This window comes from Corythoichthys intestinalis, chromosome 14, assembly GCF_030265065.1.
Source record: "Corythoichthys intestinalis isolate RoL2023-P3 chromosome 14, ASM3026506v1, whole genome shotgun sequence".
Classification (NCBI taxonomy): Eukaryota; Metazoa; Chordata; class Actinopteri; order Syngnathiformes; family Syngnathidae; genus Corythoichthys; species Corythoichthys intestinalis.
Genome location: NC_080408.1, coordinates 42570392 through 42588045, shown reverse-complemented (window position 1 = coordinate 42588045; position 17654 = coordinate 42570392). Strand labels below are relative to the sequence as shown.

At 38.9% G+C, this 17654-nt stretch overlaps 1 protein-coding gene across 3 annotated transcripts in view; it reads left to right on the top strand.

Moving 5' to 3' along the window:
• Positions 1-17449, top strand: part of pik3r2 (phosphoinositide-3-kinase, regulatory subunit 2 (beta)) — a 61682-nt gene extending 44233 nt beyond the window's left edge. For 2 of the 3 annotated variants that reach the window (XM_057857138.1, XM_057857139.1), the window contains exons 5-16: positions 210-362; positions 3006-3216; positions 3292-3377; positions 3443-3545; positions 3712-3810; positions 3907-4087; positions 4373-4492; positions 10271-10413; positions 10488-10664; positions 11600-11671; positions 11746-11916; positions 14022-17449. In XM_057857138.1, coding sequence (XP_057713121.1) covers positions 210-362; positions 3006-3216; positions 3292-3377; positions 3443-3545; positions 3712-3810; positions 3907-4087; positions 4373-4492; positions 10271-10413; positions 10488-10664; positions 11600-11671; positions 11746-11916; positions 14022-14229 — 1724 coding nt within the window. In that variant the 3' untranslated portion in view covers positions 14230-17449. The remainder of the gene's footprint in view (positions 1-209; positions 363-3005; positions 3217-3291; positions 3378-3442; positions 3546-3711; positions 3811-3906; positions 4088-4372; positions 4493-10270; positions 10414-10487; positions 10665-11599; positions 11672-11745; positions 11917-14021) is intronic. The other variant, XM_057857141.1, reaches the window with a different exon arrangement.
• Positions 17450-17654: the final 205 nt, after the last annotated feature.

Here is a 17654-nt window from a genome sequence, read left to right as displayed (position 1 = left end):
CTGTATCGGTTTCAAAAAAATGGATATCGTGCACCCCTAGTTTTTTCAATGAATCAATTGAATGCACCAGTGGCGCCCTTTTGGCAATACCACATGTTCAATCTAATATTTATTTATGTATTTATTAAAAGTTCCCTGATTTAGTCAGTATGTCCTTTCCTATTTTGAATTTATTGTACACAAACTTGCTTGACTGTCCATTCATGCAGAGAGTGATATCACTCAGACGGATGTGGGCATCTTGTCAGAGTGTGTCTTGCACTACTTGAGAGAGCTCTCCTCGCCTGTCATCCCTGCCTGTACCTATGCTCATCTACAAAGCGCTATCGCACGGCAGCAGCAGTCCCTAGAGCAGTCAGCAGGTACGAATGCCGAACAGTGCCTGCCAGTAACGCAGATGCCGGCTGGGAAATTTTAAGACCAAGATCGTAGATAGTAAAATTTTTAGGTTGATCTTGGTAAACAGCTGTGACATAATAAATCAACCAAACATAGTGAAGGTGCAAATTGACTGTAGTTTGTCAGATAGTAGTCGCTCAAAAATTGTCGAATGTCGATGATTTTTAACTAGTTCATTAGAATTCAGTTGAGGTAAGATGTAATACTAAGCACACATAATATAAATTTCTAGGGACGTCCCAGTCGCATATTTTTTCATCCAAGTCACCAGATTTTGAGAATCTGCCTATAACGAGTCCCGAGCCGATACCGAAAAACAGTTCCAAATATGTTACAGTATTATACTGTTTAAACAATCCATTTCCTTGTGCACTGGCCAACAGCAGACTAACACTGAATGTCCTCCAATGAAACACAAGGCTATGTCTTTTCTTGTTTTTATACGAGGTTATTCGTTTAAGTTTGTGAAACTGTAACAAAAAAACATGCATGCATTCAACACAACAGCACAATACAAATAGTTATACAAATACCATGTCGACACTTAACTTGAGTTACAAGCTATAAGTATAGGTTAGCTTCCATCGGATCGGATCAGGGACATCACTATAAATTTTACATCCTGCGCCTTACATTTAGAGCTGTCCTGACTAGTCAACATAGTCAACGTCATTGATGACGTAAATGCGTCGACGAGCACAACAAGCCGTCAACTGTTAATGAAGGGTTAAAAAAATATATGCGTAGATAGTTGAGAATGACGTTCGATATGCAAGCGGGGAAAGCGGCACAAAGCCAAAAAAGCGCACCAGAGTGGCCAAAACATTGACTTATTTCAACGCAACACAGAAGGGTACACTGGTTTGTTCGGTCTCTTCAATGCCAAGCTTGCATACCAGGCTGTACGTGGGCTGTGAATGAACACCTAAAGCGCCGTCACCTAGTTGTAATTTTGGGAGATGACAGTAGACAACAAGCTTGTCAATCGTAAGTCCATCTAACTAACTAACTAATGACATGTTGTATTGAAGTTGCTAAGCCTGTCGCGATATGCAATAAGTCCATTTATCGTACGGTAAATAATAATGAGGTCGCTAATTTTCACGGCTGCGTTTTATCGCTGCGTGCGTGCGTGCATACATTTGTGCATGCGTGTAGATGGCATATGAGACTCCAGTTCCTTTCACAGATGTTTATTTGTCATCAGACATACAAAATAAGGAAACATATATATATATATATTAAACACTGTAAACCAGGGGTCCCCAAACTTTTTCCTGTGAGGGCCACATGACTTTCCCTTCTCTGATGAGGGGCCGGGTCAGTTTGTAACAGAAACAGTGTGACGATTGCAGCAGTGCCTAAATGTAAAAATGTATTGTTTTTCAGAAAGCCACAATTAAATTACCCTTTCTGGATTCTTCACGAAACAAAATAAAATAAAAATAATAACATAATATAATATGATATAATATCATATAATAATGAATAATAATAACACTATTAATTAAATAGATAATAACCAAATAACCCTGTTTGGGTTCTTCACAGAAAAAAACCCAGGAAATAGATAACACTATTTGGGGGGGGTTCAGGAGGCCGGACCAAATGTGGAGGCGGGCCGGATATGGCCCGCGGGCCGTAGTTTGGGGACCACTGCTGTAAATGTTAGCATTGCTACATTGAGGCTAATGAGGAAAAAAAGACAACCTAATTTAGCCTGCTATGCAACATTGGCACTCGGCAGTCTTCTCCAAAATGCAAACTTGCGGTGAAAAAGTGCTTTTTTTGCGGAGTGTAAAGCTGACGGTTAGCGGTTTAGCGAACATACCACTGGTGAAAATTAAAAAAAAAAAAAAAAAAGCACGTCATGTTCATCATATAAATAACGATTTCTGGAGTTAACCCCACATACTTCGGAATTCAGATTCTACACTAAGAATAGCTGTAAAATAACATCCTTAATGAAAAATCTGATTGGAAATGAATAATTATTATAATTATTATATTACTATTATACATAGTAGTGTACTATAATATTAATGTGAGATTATTTTTTTAAAGAATATTTTTGAATCATGTTGGAAAGGCGAAGTCGGTGTTCTGAATCTGTTTACATTCCATTCTTTTGCAGCAGTTAATGCTTTTAGCATTTGACCTCATTGTTTATTTGTGATTTATTATTGTTATGTATGTGTTTATTTGTACTTTAACAAATAATTTAAGTGTTCCAAAATGTTTTTTTTTTTTTGTGAATTAATAAGCGTCAACAAAAATGTCATTACTAAATTAGTAATAAATAAATAAATAAATTATTAGATTAGTCGACCAATCGTAAAAATAGTCGGCTGACTAATTGGGAGAAAATTAGTTTGGGACAACCCTACTTACATTGTTTTACAAACAAATTACATAAGTAAAAAGAAAAAAAAGCAGACGAAAACCCAAACTTGAAAAGAATCCTGAAAATAATTGAGATCATACGGTATGAAAAATATAATCGTTTTTTTTTTTTTTTTTTTTTTTTTTTTGGCCTAACTCAGAGTGGAGTAAGTAGTAAGAATGTTCAAGTCAGATTTTTTTCAAATCTCATCCCCTCCTCCCAGATGGCGCGGTAGCTGGCAGTCATGACCGAGAGGTAAGCCGGGTCCTGGAGAACTCCACCACTGTCCCTCTCCATCACCGCTTCACCCTGCAGTACCTCCTCGCACACCTGACCAAAGTGACGCAGGCACAGGCCAGCAATGCCTTGGACACGCACACGCTCGGAAAGATTTTTGGACCGCTGCTGATGTGGACAGGTCCCTCCACTCCAATGTAAGTTGTTGATAATAGTCACAAATAAGAAATTGTGTCTGACAAGACTTCACTTCTCAAACAATGACTGGACAGGTTGTCATTGGATGAAGAGTTGCCTGGTCTTGTAGTGGAAAGGCTTCTGATTGAGAGAATGATAGAACAAGATCTCACGCCACCAGGTATGGCCAATAAACACCACAGTGAAACTTTGCCTATTCACAGTTTGTGTGTTTGTTTCTGATAGTTCTTCCAGTGAAGCCATTAAAGACAAAAGTGGCACCATCAGCCATAACGGACACAAGCACCCTTCTCAGTGATGCTGAATGGTACTGGGGAGATATATCCAGGTATGCATAACTGTTGAAATCCCATTTTAATGTGCGTATATGTCAAAATAATCAATATTTAAAAAATATTTTTTGACACGAGTCAGTGATGTTGGATTGGACTTTTTATTACATTTTGTTATTCACTCAAGTGGTGGAGGGAAACATTTGTGTTCTTCATCCATAGAGAGGAGGTAAATGAAAAACTGCGAGACACTCCGGATGGCACCTTCCTCGTCCGAGATGCTTCAAGCAAACTGGAGGGTGAATACACCCTCACTCTAAGGTGAAGGAACACTCTTTATTAGCAATGTAAAAAATTCTGAATAATAACAGGACAACAAACAAAAATCTTTCCTGCTCTCATTTCACCGACTTACAGGAGAGGGGGAAACAACAAACTGATTAAGATCTACCACAGAGATGGCCGCTACGGCTTCTCAGAGCCGCTGACCTTCCTGTCCGTGGTTGAGCTGATCAACCACTACAGACACGAATCCTTGGCCCAGTACAATGCGAAGCTGGACACGAAACTTCTCTACCCTGTTTCAAAATATCAACAGGTTGGTGCACTGGTGTACAAAAACTAATGTCATCATTTGGTAATCAGCCATTGAGTGAAAGGTACATGGAACTAGAAAATGCAATTTCAGAAGAAATCGCGTGGGAACTCCTGTAGGTTTCTTTCTGTTGATTTTAGGGTATTTGAGTCACTTCCTTTTGTATTTTTTTTGTTTGTTTGTTTGTTTTTCATTTCTGGGTCACTTCTTATTGGTATTGCTTTACTTCCTGTTAATTTTGGAGCATTTATTGGTCACTTGAACTACTTTTGTGTTTGTATGGTTAAGCTGGTGAAGGAGAACAGCATAGAAGAAGTCGGTGAGCAGCTGAAAGTCTATCATGAGCAGTACCAGGAGAAGAGTCGCGAGTACGACACCTTGTACGAAGAGTACACACGCACCTCACAGGTATAAAACCATTCTAAGGCCGTATATTGAAAATAAAATGTTACACAGTATGTGACATCTTGCCTGTAAGTATTGTTATATATTCAGTAAATGTTGTTAGTTTTTGTGTGTGTTAGCTTTATGCCAGAGGTCTTTTGTAGAGAGGTGGGTAGAGGTGCCAAAAATTTTACTAAAGTAAGAGTAGCGTTATGTCTAAATAATATTGCTCAAGTAAAAGTAGTTATCCAAAAATTTACTCAAGTACAAGTAAAAAATCATTAATTGAAAAGAATACTCAAGTAATGAGTAGGGATGGGAATTGATAGGATTTTTACGATTCCGATTCCATTATCGATATTGCTTAACGATTCAATTCTTTATCGACTCTCTTATCGATTCTAATTTGGGGAAAAAGAAGAACAAACGTTTTGATTGGCATCGAGTTTGTTTAATCAGAAGTCACAACCTTACAAACTGACAACAAGATCAAAAGAGGCCCAAAGCCTCAATGTTAACTGTGGCAATAAGTGGCAAATACACAAGAATGTGTAACATTTTACTGAAACATTTATCTAATAGAAATAAAAAATATTGGTATATATTGGCATATAGGTTGTTGTTCTGCCTTTGGCAATATGTGTTAAAGCAGGGGTCCCCAAACTTTTTCCTGTGAGGGCCACATAACTTTGCCCTTCTCTGATGAGGGGCCGGGGTCAGTTTGTAACAGAAAAAATGTGACGATTGCAGAAGTGCATTAATGTAAAAAATTATTGTTTTTCAGAAAGCCACAATCAAATAACCCTTTCTGGATTCTTCACGGAATGAAAGTAAATAAAATAAAAATAATAATATAATGATAATAATAATAATAATAATTAATAATAAAAACACTATTAATTAAATAGATAATAACCAAATAACTCTCTCTGAATTCTTCAAGGAAAAGGCCAGGAAATAAATAACACGATTGGGAAAAAAAAAAAAAATTCAAAATGGCCGGACCAAATGTGGAGGCGGGCCGTATTTGGGCCGCGGGCCGCAGTTTGGGGACTGCTGGGTGAACGTGTATTATTTACCATTACATTGAAATGCATGCCTTTTAGTTTTTGTGGCGCTTACACGCTCAAGTGGGGGCGCCCTTGCGCTTCCTTACGCGAAGAAGAACGCGCTCACGTGAAGAAGAGTGCGCTTACACCCGAAGAAGAAATGCCACATCCAAGCGAGTGAGCGAGTTAGTGAGAGAGGGAAACACTTCTACGAGCCTACGTTCTTTGTTAATGTTAAAGTGCCTGTGACACGAAAAAGCATGTTTATTTCATAATACACGTGGTATTTTATGCCTCTGAATGATATGGGCCGCTTGGATGTGTGTGGAAGCGATTGCTATTTTTATTTAGTTTTTTGAATCCCGCGCCATAAAAATGAGTGACTTCCGGCTTCGGTCTTGCATTGAGGAGGAGGGCGCTGTGACGTGTACGGTAGAAGACGTCCTCTTCACGCTACAGTGTACTGTTGTGTATGAGGACGAAGGATTCAGCTGATTTTGCGGATTAATACGTTTATTTTTCGCATCACGCCAGCCAAACGGCTGCAGAAAAAAATCATTCTGTATGAGGGAGAGGCGTATGCGCCTTTTTGGAGTTTCAAAAGGTTCCCATTCACCGTGGATATTTACTGTGGGACCATTGGACTTACGAGGAAGTGAGTAAACATCTTGTTTTGTATTATGTCAAATACGAATACAGCGATTACAAAGTAAACACTACAAACTTTCTTTAAATGAAGGACTACTTACGTTTGATCATTGATAGGCATGTAAAAAGCTCTCCTAATGCTCATTAGCGGCACGTTAGCTGCACAAGAACTCCAGCCACCCTCCTCCGGGGAACGAACTGTAAATTGCTCTCCGCCGGTGTTGTGCGGGGCGGCTATTTTTCGGCACAACACCGGGTCGTCATGTCAAATAATCCAGGATAGTTATGTGTGATTTTCCGCTTCGAAGACTTTGAAACATCACTCGGTTCGGGTTAGCATGTCGGCTAGCTGTCACGCCTTCTGGTTTGTTTACATTCTTTGAAGCCGGGGAAGGGAAATGACATATGTCCGATTTAGATGTCATAAAATATCGTTCGGGAGGTGCGACAGTAAAGGTGAAGTCGACAGTTTTGACCATTATGGAATTTTGCCATGTCGTCCTGAATAAATGCATTTTTATTATTTCATATTCCATTCAGCACAAGACTGTTATTTGTCATGACCATTCCATTTATTTAGCAATTGGGGAAAATACTTGGATAAAAAGAATATCCTGTTAAAATATTGAAGTAAAGAGACAGAAACAATGACATTTTGTCGCTCTCTTCGTCTTGTTTTCCTCGATGTGGATAGTTCCCCCTCGACGGACTGACTGGTCCTTCTCAAGCCATTTATATAGCTATTGGGGAAAATACTTGGATAAAAAGAATATCCTGTAAAAATATTGAAGTAAAGAGACAGAAACAATGACATTTTGCCGCTCTCTTCGTCGCGTTTTCCTCGTTGAGAATAGTTCCCCCTTGACGGGCTGACTGGTCCTTCTCAAGCCATTTATATAGCTATTGGGGAAAATACTTGGATAAAAAGAATATCCTGTAAAAATATTGAAGTAAAGAGACAGAAACAATGACATTTTGCCGCTCTCTTCGTCGCGTTTTCCTCGTTGTGAATAGTTCCCCCTCGACGGGCTGACTGGTCCTTCTCAAGCCATTTATATAGCTATTGGGGAAAAATACTTGGATAAAAAGAATATCCTGTAAAAATATTGGAGTAGAGAGACTGAAACAATGACATTTTGCGGCTCTCTTCATCGCGTTTTCCTCGTTCTGAATAATTCCCCCTCAATGGGCTGAATAGTAAAACCGATGAGCCCAGTCTACCGCTGACGTCATCCACCTGTTGGGGACGCTAAAGCCCTATAATGGAAGGCGTGGCTAACCGGCAGATTAAAAGACTAATTTCTCGTCATCTGTGCTTTGCTAAATTGTTGTATTTAGTTGAATCGTCTCAAAATACTGGACTGTCTCAGAAAATTAGAATACACAATATTCTAATTTTCTGAGACAGTCCTGTACATTAATCCACCATTTAAAGCAGGGGTGTCCAAACTTTTTGCAAAGGGGACCAGACTTGGCGTGGTAAAAATGTGGGGGGCCGACCTTGGCTGACGTCCTTTACATAGAACAATATACAGGACTGTCTCAGAAAATTAGAATATTGTGTATTCTAATTTTCTGAGACAGTCCAGTATGATTGTAATTCACATAATAATGCCATTTAAGACTTTTTTTCTCGTGTCATATGCTCTTTAATATCTACAGAGGCAACGCCTGTATGTATCGTCTTTTGTGTTGTTGTTGTTGTGTTTCCACTCGCGATCGGACACTTAAATCCAGTTGTGTCGTGGTTTGAACGATGTGCTAATGCTAGCGAATGAATGCTAACCATTTGTTATTACTGTTATTAGCAGCTAATCATCGCTGATTTACGTTGATGCAAACCTGTTTGTTATTGGGGACGAAGTTGATTTGTTTCATTTCTATTCTTAGTTTCACTTTTCAATGATGGTTGAATAAAGTCAGCAAATTATACCAACGTCTTCTGCATCGTCATTTGGGAGTTTAGCTAGCTGTATAGCCAGGACTGAGCCTTAGCCTCTCTATTGAGGACAGCGCAGTCTTATTCCCTCCCGATGCAGTTATCTCCACCTTGCAATGACTGTAAGTCGCTTTGTTGTAATTTTTCCTCGTGAAGTGAAGACACACTTTCGAGCGTTTGAACCTACGTGCTGTCATTGTTATGTTTATGGCTGCAATGCTCGTGCTTACCCGTCGTAACCTTTCATTTTCACACTCTTTCCTGGTGAAGTGTAGTCAAACTTTGGAGCGAGTGGTTCTTGGCGCCATGCTAGTTTGATGCGTCTGGACAACAAGACATGTCACGACGCAATACGCGTCTTTAGGAATCGTTAAAGGGATCGTTAAGGCTTTTTCATTGTGATGTCGAGGCCTCGAAACACTCGTAACCGGTTCCAAATTAGAATTGGATTTCGTTTCCCATCCCTAGTAATGAGTGACATTGTGAGTAATGCTTTCAATGTCTGATTTAAAAAAAAAAAAAAATAATAATAATAATGGTAATTTTTCTTCCCAGCACAACTTCATCTATATGAACCATTATTATTATACTGTAACTTATTACATAACCATATTTGGCCTAAAAGATGACACAAAAATCATCAAATTCAGCCCATAACAACACTATGAAACATCACCCATCCAAAGAGCATGAGTGCCCTCTAGTGGAGAAGAAACATTGTTACTTCGGATTGGTATAATCAGTGATGTCACAGATTGAGTAATTTATTACGCTTCCAAAAAGTATTCTAGTTACTTTACAGATTACTTTAATATCAAAGTAACTAAGTTACTTTAAAAGTAATATATCAGTTACTTTTCACCAATTTTTCTCTCTTTGTTGCCTCAACATACGAATGACAACAGAAAAATGTCATCCCATGTAATTGACTTTCCGATAATGGAATTTAAAGGGGGGGATCAGAATTTTTCACATCAGGCTTAATTACTCGATAGAGTTGATTTCAACCAACATTGTGCTCACGATAGCTTAGCCATTCCTGAGCCCTGAAACTAAAAAATACTGTAACTGACAAATTGCATGGAATTTGTTGAAATCAGCTCCACCGACTAATTAAACCCCCGCTAACTGGAAGATTAAGCCTAATGTCAAAAATTCTGAACTTCTGGTAAGGGTTTAACAGCATATCAGTGCCAATGTAAAACAATGCAAATTGACTGCACGATAATCAACAACACACAAATGAATTGCACAAAATACTGCGCGTGTGACTCGAGACCAAAACAGGAATTAACAATGAGCGGTTACCATGGAAACGAACCCGTAGTGAGAAGATGGGAACCTTTTCTTTCGAAATGCTCTTCGTACATGACTGCAATATTCTTCATTCTACATACATGATGAGGCAATAACAAAATAGTAACGCACAGACATGAAGGGAACTAACTTTAATCAGATTACTGGTTTGGAAAAATGAACGTGTTAGATGGCTCGATACTGAAAGCAAGTAATCAGATCATCAGTTACTAAGTAACGCGTTACTGGTATTATGGAGTCATGCTGTTATTGTTGCGACGTCTCATTGGTGAAACTGAAACTGCCAATGTCGGCATTTCTGGCAAAAATGAAGTCATTATGTAGAATAAAGACGGAAAATGTAACGACTCTAGTGTGGACCAAAAGTATTGGAGTAAGAGTAGTGTGTCTTCATAAATCTACTCAAGTGCAAATAAAAAGTACTCTAAGAAGTACATTTTTCTCAGTTACTCAAGAAAATGTAACTGAGTAAATGTAACGCATTACTATCCACCTGTTTTAAGGAAAAGTTAAGTCATTATAAATACACAGCGTGTAAAAAATTTGTTTGATAGTAAAGTTCAATTGGGACTGTCGAAAAACAGATTGAAACAAAAAGTGCCAAAAATTGTTCACAATTTGGCAAGCTGCTTTTAGGTATGAAGTGAGTTGAGTTCATTACCACCATCTAGCGCTCGTCTCTAAGAACTCTCAGAGCAAAAAAATTACTAAATCACAACTTCACCAATGACATGGATAAGGATGTCAATCTGAAGTATCTCGTGATAAACTACATTAAGAGTTAAAGTAAATACTGTAAATAAAATAAAGGAAATAACTGTCATCGATCACTCATATTCTACCCCACAGGAGCTGCAGATGAAGCGCACAGCCATTGAGGCCTTCAACGAGACCATAAAAATATTCGAGGAGCAATGTGAGACTCAGGAGCGCTACAGCAAAGAGTCTTTGGAGCGCTTCCAGCGGGAGGGCAATGAAAAGGAGATCCAGAAGTGAGTCAAAGTTAACAAAGATTTTTTTTTTCTGTTTTGTTCTTGATAACTCACTTGCCGCTCGGTCAAATCAGGATCCAGAGCAACTCTGAGCGTTTGAAGTCTCGCGTGAAGGAGATCCATGACAGCAAGCGAAAGCTGGAGCAGGACTTAAGAGAGCAGGTCTCTGATAACAGAGAAATCGATAAGAAGATGAACAGCCTCAAGCCAGATCTCATGCAACTCCGCAAGATTCGAGAACAGTACTTGATGTAAGGCAGTACATTGCATCTATTTTTCTCTTTCCTTCACTTACATACTTACTTTGCATGGAACTCAGAAACTTTGCCTCATATGTTACTTGGCGTATCAAAATGAGTCGGACAGAGATTCTGAAATGCAAAAATGTGTCATCAAGTTTATATTGAAACAGAAATTTCCTAATTAAGATTTTTGTCAATTCAAAGTTCCATTATCATGAAATTGTGAAGTGTTCAAAAATACTTTTTTGTTCTGCCCTAAGATGTTAGTAATGATCTAAAAAATAATCACTCTTAAGGTAAATAACCACAAAGGGAAGCACCAACTCAGTTATCAGTTTAAAGATGAAACTTTCCTCTTGCTATTTCGACCCATTTACTAATTCTACATTGTTATTAGCTACTATGTGAAATTTGGCAGGGAATGAGGCAAGGATGTCCCATAATATTCTTGTTAATTCTGCCATTAGGTTGTCACTATCTGAAAATACTGTATTGGTCTCTGATTGATTGATTCAAACCTACCACCCTAATTAATCTATTCTTACTGCAATGTGGAATACTGAGTCTACGGTCGGAAAAAACGCTACGTGAAAAAGGCGGGACTTTTCTACAAATTTTCAAAGTTTGAAAAAAAAAAAAACAAAGATTAAGAACAATAAATTGCTCTTTGAAAGAAGACACACGTTTCTGCCAGTCTCAATCAGCTGTCAGTATACAATTTACATGGTGCTGCAAACGCATAGCAGTGGACTGAATTGCTCTCCACATAATGTTGCACATAGTGTTTCACCAAAGGCAGCAAATGGGATCAATCAATTAAGACCTGATTATATCAAAACCTCACTTTTGAAAAATGGCACACAGTGAATCCTTTCTCTGTCTTAAGTAAAATTAGTCACCTTCACTGTATTTCTGCATTAAATGTGCAGTGATCTCATTCACAGATGGCTAACACAGAAGGGCACACGGCAGAAAAAGATTAACGAATGGCTCGGCATAAAGAATGACGCCGATGAGTAAGTGTGTGCGCATCGACACATAGACAAAATAACAGCAAAATGTTCGAATTCCATGACACCTGTGTTTCCAGCTCATACTCGCTGGGGGACGACGAGGGCTCGCCCCATCATGATGAATGCACCTGGTACGTGGGAGACATCAAGCGCACCCAAGCCGAGGAATTGCTGAGAGGCAAATGTGATGGAACCTTCCTCATCCGGGAGAGCCAATCACAGAAGGGCTCATATGCCTGCTCTGTTGTGTAAGTTGCTGATCATTTCATATGTAGTTATGTTTAAATATAGTCTAGCTGGCAGAGAATGATTCTGTTTCAGTGCCAGTCATGGAGATAGATGTCCAACTCATTTGGACTGGGAGGGCTGGCAGCAATCGAATCAGCCTACCCAGTGTAAATGGATTGGACATCTTTTGACGTCAGTACAGCCAATGAATTAATAATAAATATTCTCTTTCAATATTGTTTTTAATCAAGTTAAATATAATATCTAATTAATCAGAGGCTTTGTAATTAACTTTTCTTTCACCAGGACTGTTTTGACTCGCCTTTTCAATGAGCCAGTCCATGGTATTGTTAGTGAATTTTGTAAAGACTAGCACATTACAGTGATCCCTCGTTTTTCGCGGTTAATATGGACCAGAACCCGCCGCGGTAAGTGAAAAACCGCGAACTAGCGCCCCCAAAAATGTTTGTTTTTGTGTGTGTTCAATGTATTTATTCAGATTTCGCATTTGAAAGAGATACATATAAGACCTGTTTTTTTTTTAGTTTTTTTTTTTTCATCCAATAATAATGAACTGTTTTTAAGCACTTCAAATGTAATAATTATAAGTTTTAAACATGTTGCTGTCCCACCTAATTATATATACATATAAGTATAAAATTGCTTGTGTTTATAAAGTGCTTCATTAAGTGAGTTCACTCAACTCTGCTCAATCTCCTCACATACACACAATGAGTTGCCACAGCAACTGTTAACAAGTTAAACGATGATTGAAGCACGTGGCGCTTTGATGATGAGTCTTCAAGGGATCTGTGGCAAGATCAAACAGAAGACGTCTGCCAATCATCGTTAACTTTCATAAGCAACTCCAGTGCATTGCCTGAACAAAAAAGTTCTATTTTGGTTTCATCTGACCATAACACATTCTCCCAGTCCTCTTCTGGATCATCCAAATGCTCTCTAGCGAACCACAGACGGGCCTGGACGTGTACTTTCTTCAGCAGGGGGACACGTCTGGCAGTGCAGGATTTGAGTCCCCTGCGGCACATTGTGTTACTGATAGTAGCCTTTGTTACTGTGGTCCCAGCTCTCTGTAGGTCATTCACTAGGTCCCTCCGTGTGGTTCTGGGATTTTTGCTCACCGTTCTTGTTATCATTTTGACGCCACGGGGTGAGATCTTGCATGGAGCCCCAGATCGAGGGAGATTATCATTGGTCGTGTATGTCTTCCATTTTCTAATGATTGCTCCTACAGTTAATTTCTTTACATCAAGCGTTTTACCTATTGCAGATTCAGTCTTCCTAGCCTGTACAATTTTTTCTGTGTCCTTCGACAGCTCTTTGGTCTTGGCCATAGTGGAGTTTGGAGTGTGACTGACTGAGGTGTGGAAAGGTGTCTTTTATACTGATAATGAGTTAAAACAGGTGCCATTAATACAGGTAACGAGTGGAGTCTCGTTAGAATAAGTTAGACCTCTTTGAGAGGCAGAAATCTTGCTTGTTTGTAGGTGACCAAATACTTATTTTCCACTCTAATTTTGAAATAAATTCTTTAAAAATCAAACAATGTGATTTTGTTTGTTTCCACATTCTGTCTCTCATGGTTGAGGTTTACCCATGTTGACTATTACAGGCCTCTCTAATCTTTTCAAGAAGGAGAACTTGCACAATTGGTGGTTGACTAAATACTTATTTGCCCCACTGTATAATGCCAATGCTATAGCGGCTAATTTCTCCTATTGATTTTTTTCACAACGTTTTAAAATGCATGCATGGTACAACAAATATAATTACCTGGAATCCTCAAACAGATCACTCCTGAGACAATCTTTCCTGTTTGTATGCGGTACAGCTTTCGTACATTTTCAACATAAATCTGGCGTTGGATCGCTGCATGTGTCGCTGCGAATAACTGAAGCGGATTGTGGGTTGGCCCCCTACTTGAAGGCGTTGAATCTGACGTGTAAATATCATTATGAAGTCTATGGCCTTATTTAAACATATGGGGGACGGGGGGGGACTATATACAAACCAATGGATTGGACATCTCACATGCGATAGCAGCCAGTGAGTTAACAAATTTCGGCCTTGTCTTTCTGGTCAACCATTTTCCTTTCTTTTACAGCGTTGACGGTGACACCAAACACTGCGTCATCAACAAGACCACCACAGGCTACGGATTCGCCGAGCCGTACAATCTCTACTCGTCCCTCAAAGATCTGGTGCTTCACTACAAAAACGTCTCCTTGATCCAACACAATGACCAGCTGAATGTAAATCTAGCATACCCAGTGCTAGCCCGCTCTCAGAATCACAACCAGCACCCAAGATGAATTCACCACCAGCAGACAAGGGACACAAACAGGGTGGGGAAATTTTCACTCAGACTCTGAAGAAGGGGTCGTTGTGTTTAAGTGGCAAGTAAAATCAGCTTAACAAGCATGACTCTAGCGGGAGGCTGTGGTATGCTAGCGCTTCTTGCTAGCAGCATGGCCTCACTTTAAGCATAGCAGACTTGTAACTTCAGCACTGTACAGTTAGCCCGACACGGTTTGTACAGTGGAAGTTGCACAAACCTCAAGCACACAAAAATAACTTTTTGGGGATGGAGAGATGGTGGGATGATGGGAATTTTTACAGGAGGCCCTCTTTTTTTTTTTTTTTTTCTGCCTTAAACACATGATAGTTGTTTATAGACAAAGGCCCAAACTGTTATCCCCAGACTGCCTGCAAACTCTCTGTAGACAAAAGCCTGTGAAAAGGACTGGCTTGGCTAAACCAGGCTGCTTGCTTCACACCTTAAAGCGGGCGAGAAAGCGTTGGACCAGAGTGGTGTAGTCACTGGAGACATTTTGTGGAGCGGGGTTATAGACAAGACTAATTGAATTTGACGCTTGTGTAAGTACCGTAGTAATAGCTTTGAATGACCACAAGCCTGTGTCGCAAGTAGAGAGAAGCGGGAGAGAAAGGCTGTCAAATAGACAAAGCTGCAGCTTTAAAATACACAATATTGGGGGGTCAGATGTTCTTTATTTTCAACTGCTTTGACTTGTTCATCTGCTTGAATTGACGAGGTACAACAAAAACAAAAATGCACGGTACATCTCGTGAAAGACGTACATTGATAAATGCAGTTCCTCAGGATTCAGATTTGACTGAAATAGCGAAAAATCTCCTGCATCCAACTTGCCGTTCTTTCATTTTTTTGGGGTCTTCTTTCAGACTGTAGCAGCCATTGACTTAACTGTTAGTGCTTATTGTTAGTGTCTGCTTACTTTACGTTAAAGAAGGCACTTGCAGAGCATCAATCTATGTGATTATTGTATCTTCGGTACTGTACTTTGCTTTGTTACTAGTTAGACTGTTTCCGCGGTCCTTGCAGGTGTTTTTTTCTTACGGTACTTCCTTCTTGCGCTTGACTGTTGTTTTTTGTCACGAGCTTGACTCACAGAGCTGTAGAACTTTTAATGTACAGAGAAAAAAAGCAGTAATATAAGAGTATATTTCAGCCATACATGCAGTCAGCGTATGTGAGCTTGTGTTTTGTTTTTGTTTTTTTCCCCGAGTGGCGCTTAGATTCCGTTTTGTGCATCCAGCTAATGTGAGCCAAATGAAGGATGTGTTTTTCATGTAGCAAGAATGACATTTTTTTTTTTTCGGGTTGTGGTCAGAGAGATTACAGAGGGTCCTTCATGTTTGCTTTTCTACTTGTGTTTAAACAGTGTTTAACAAATTTATTAGATGGTCAGGATTATGTTTCAGCACCATTGACTATGGTAGGCATTAAAAAAATAATAGGAGGAAAGTCAACAGCAGGTTAGATTCAGATGTTGGGGTATTGTACAGAAGAAAAAAAACATGGGCCATGACAATAGACATCAAGTTCATTTGAACTGGTATAGCTAGCATTAAATAATCATGTTTCAATGGATTGGATGTTTATCGGTAAAATAGTAGCCAAAAGTTAAATACGACTTAACCTAGGCAGTGATTCTTTTGCAAAGTCAATACGCTAATAATTTTGTTAAGCACTGTACATTGATGCATGGTGCGAGGTTGTACTATGCACAACTAATAATATGCAGAGAAGAATCAGTTTCCCACTTCAATGCGATTTCACCTCTTCTCCCATGTTTGGTTGAATTCAGGTCTCACTTTCCAAGCACAATAGTCGCTAGTACAGCCATTGTTAAACTCACCTACCATACTCTTGCCAAAAAAGGAAGAAATAGTATTTTTATAGAGCGGTTGTGCGGAGGAGATAAAAGTCATGAGTATTTTTGGATTAAAAAGTGGCAAAACTCCATTTTTCGAATGCAAGAAGAATGATTTGAAGGGCTAAAAAACAATTTTTTTTTTTTTTTTTTTTTTTTTTACTTTCCAAATGTTATTTCCACCATTTAGCCAGGTCTATTCATTTGTACTGTACTTTGCACACACTTCTTTGGCAGAGTTGAACATAGAGGTGAGGTTAGTGCTTGAAAGAAAAACGAAATAGAATTAAAAAAAAAAAAAAAGTGCGTGAAAGATTAGAAGTGCCTTTCGTAAATAGCGATGAGCGTATTCGATCCACTCTGTTGTTGTTGTTGTTGCGCCTGCCATGCTTTCACAAAAATGTGCGCGTGTGTGTTGTTATTAGCTGTCTTGATTTTTAGTTGTGCCTCTTTGTTTCGATGTATTGTTGAATGCTAACAAGTCGTCGCTTTCACTTTGCACACAAGCTCTCTTTTTAGGAATTGTCTTGTGTCTATGTTTCAATACGACTCGGACAATAATGTGAACATCTGCGGTTGAGTGTAGTCGCTCGGAGAATAATGCATGCAGAATTTTTGAACTACTAGTTCTGTACGTGTTGACATCGCTAACATCCATTATACTGTTTTTGGACCAACACTTTTTATTTTTTTAAACAGCACTTTTTTGTCTGTTTCACACAAGAAATGTCAGTACTGGCAAAAAGTTGGGGTCAACCTAAAATATAGAATTTAACAATCATTCACTGTTTCAGTTGATAATTTGGAAGCTATTTCCACACAGTATTCAGTATTTCCATGCACTTTGGTCCTCACTGCTAATTTGTTTCCAGGCTAATACAGCCCCTAGCAAAAAGTATGGAATCACCAGTCTCGGACGAGCACTCACTCAGACATTTTATCATGTAGCAAAAACTCAGAACAAATAATGAATTAGTTCAAAAGTGCAACTCTTTAGCATTCAGAAACACTAAAAGAAATGAATAAAAAACGTGGTGGTGGTCAGTAAATGTTACTTTTATGGAGCAAGTGCAGGGAAATATACTGTATATGGAATCACTCCATTCAGAGGAATAAAATTTGGAATCATGAGAAGCAAAAAAATAACAATCAAAACACATCTGTAGTATTTAGTGGCACCACCTTTGGCTTTTATGGCAGCTTGCAGTCTGATGCATAAACTTGATGAGTATTCTTCATCATTTTGGTGCCAAGTTGCCAACTCTCTTTGATTGCAGTTGCCAGATCATCCTTGCAGGTCGGAGCCTTGCTGTGGACCTTTTTTTTTTTTTTTTTTTTTTTTTTTCAATTTTCAACACAGGTTTTCAAAAAGGTTGAGGTCTGGGCTATTTGCAGGCCATGACATTGACTGGATGAGTCTTTCTCCAAGGAATTTTTTAACAGTTTTAGTTCTGTGGCATGATGCATTGTCATCTTGGAAAATGACAAACATAGGGTTAGGCTGTCTAAAATTTCAATGTAAACTTGTGTATTTATTGAAGATT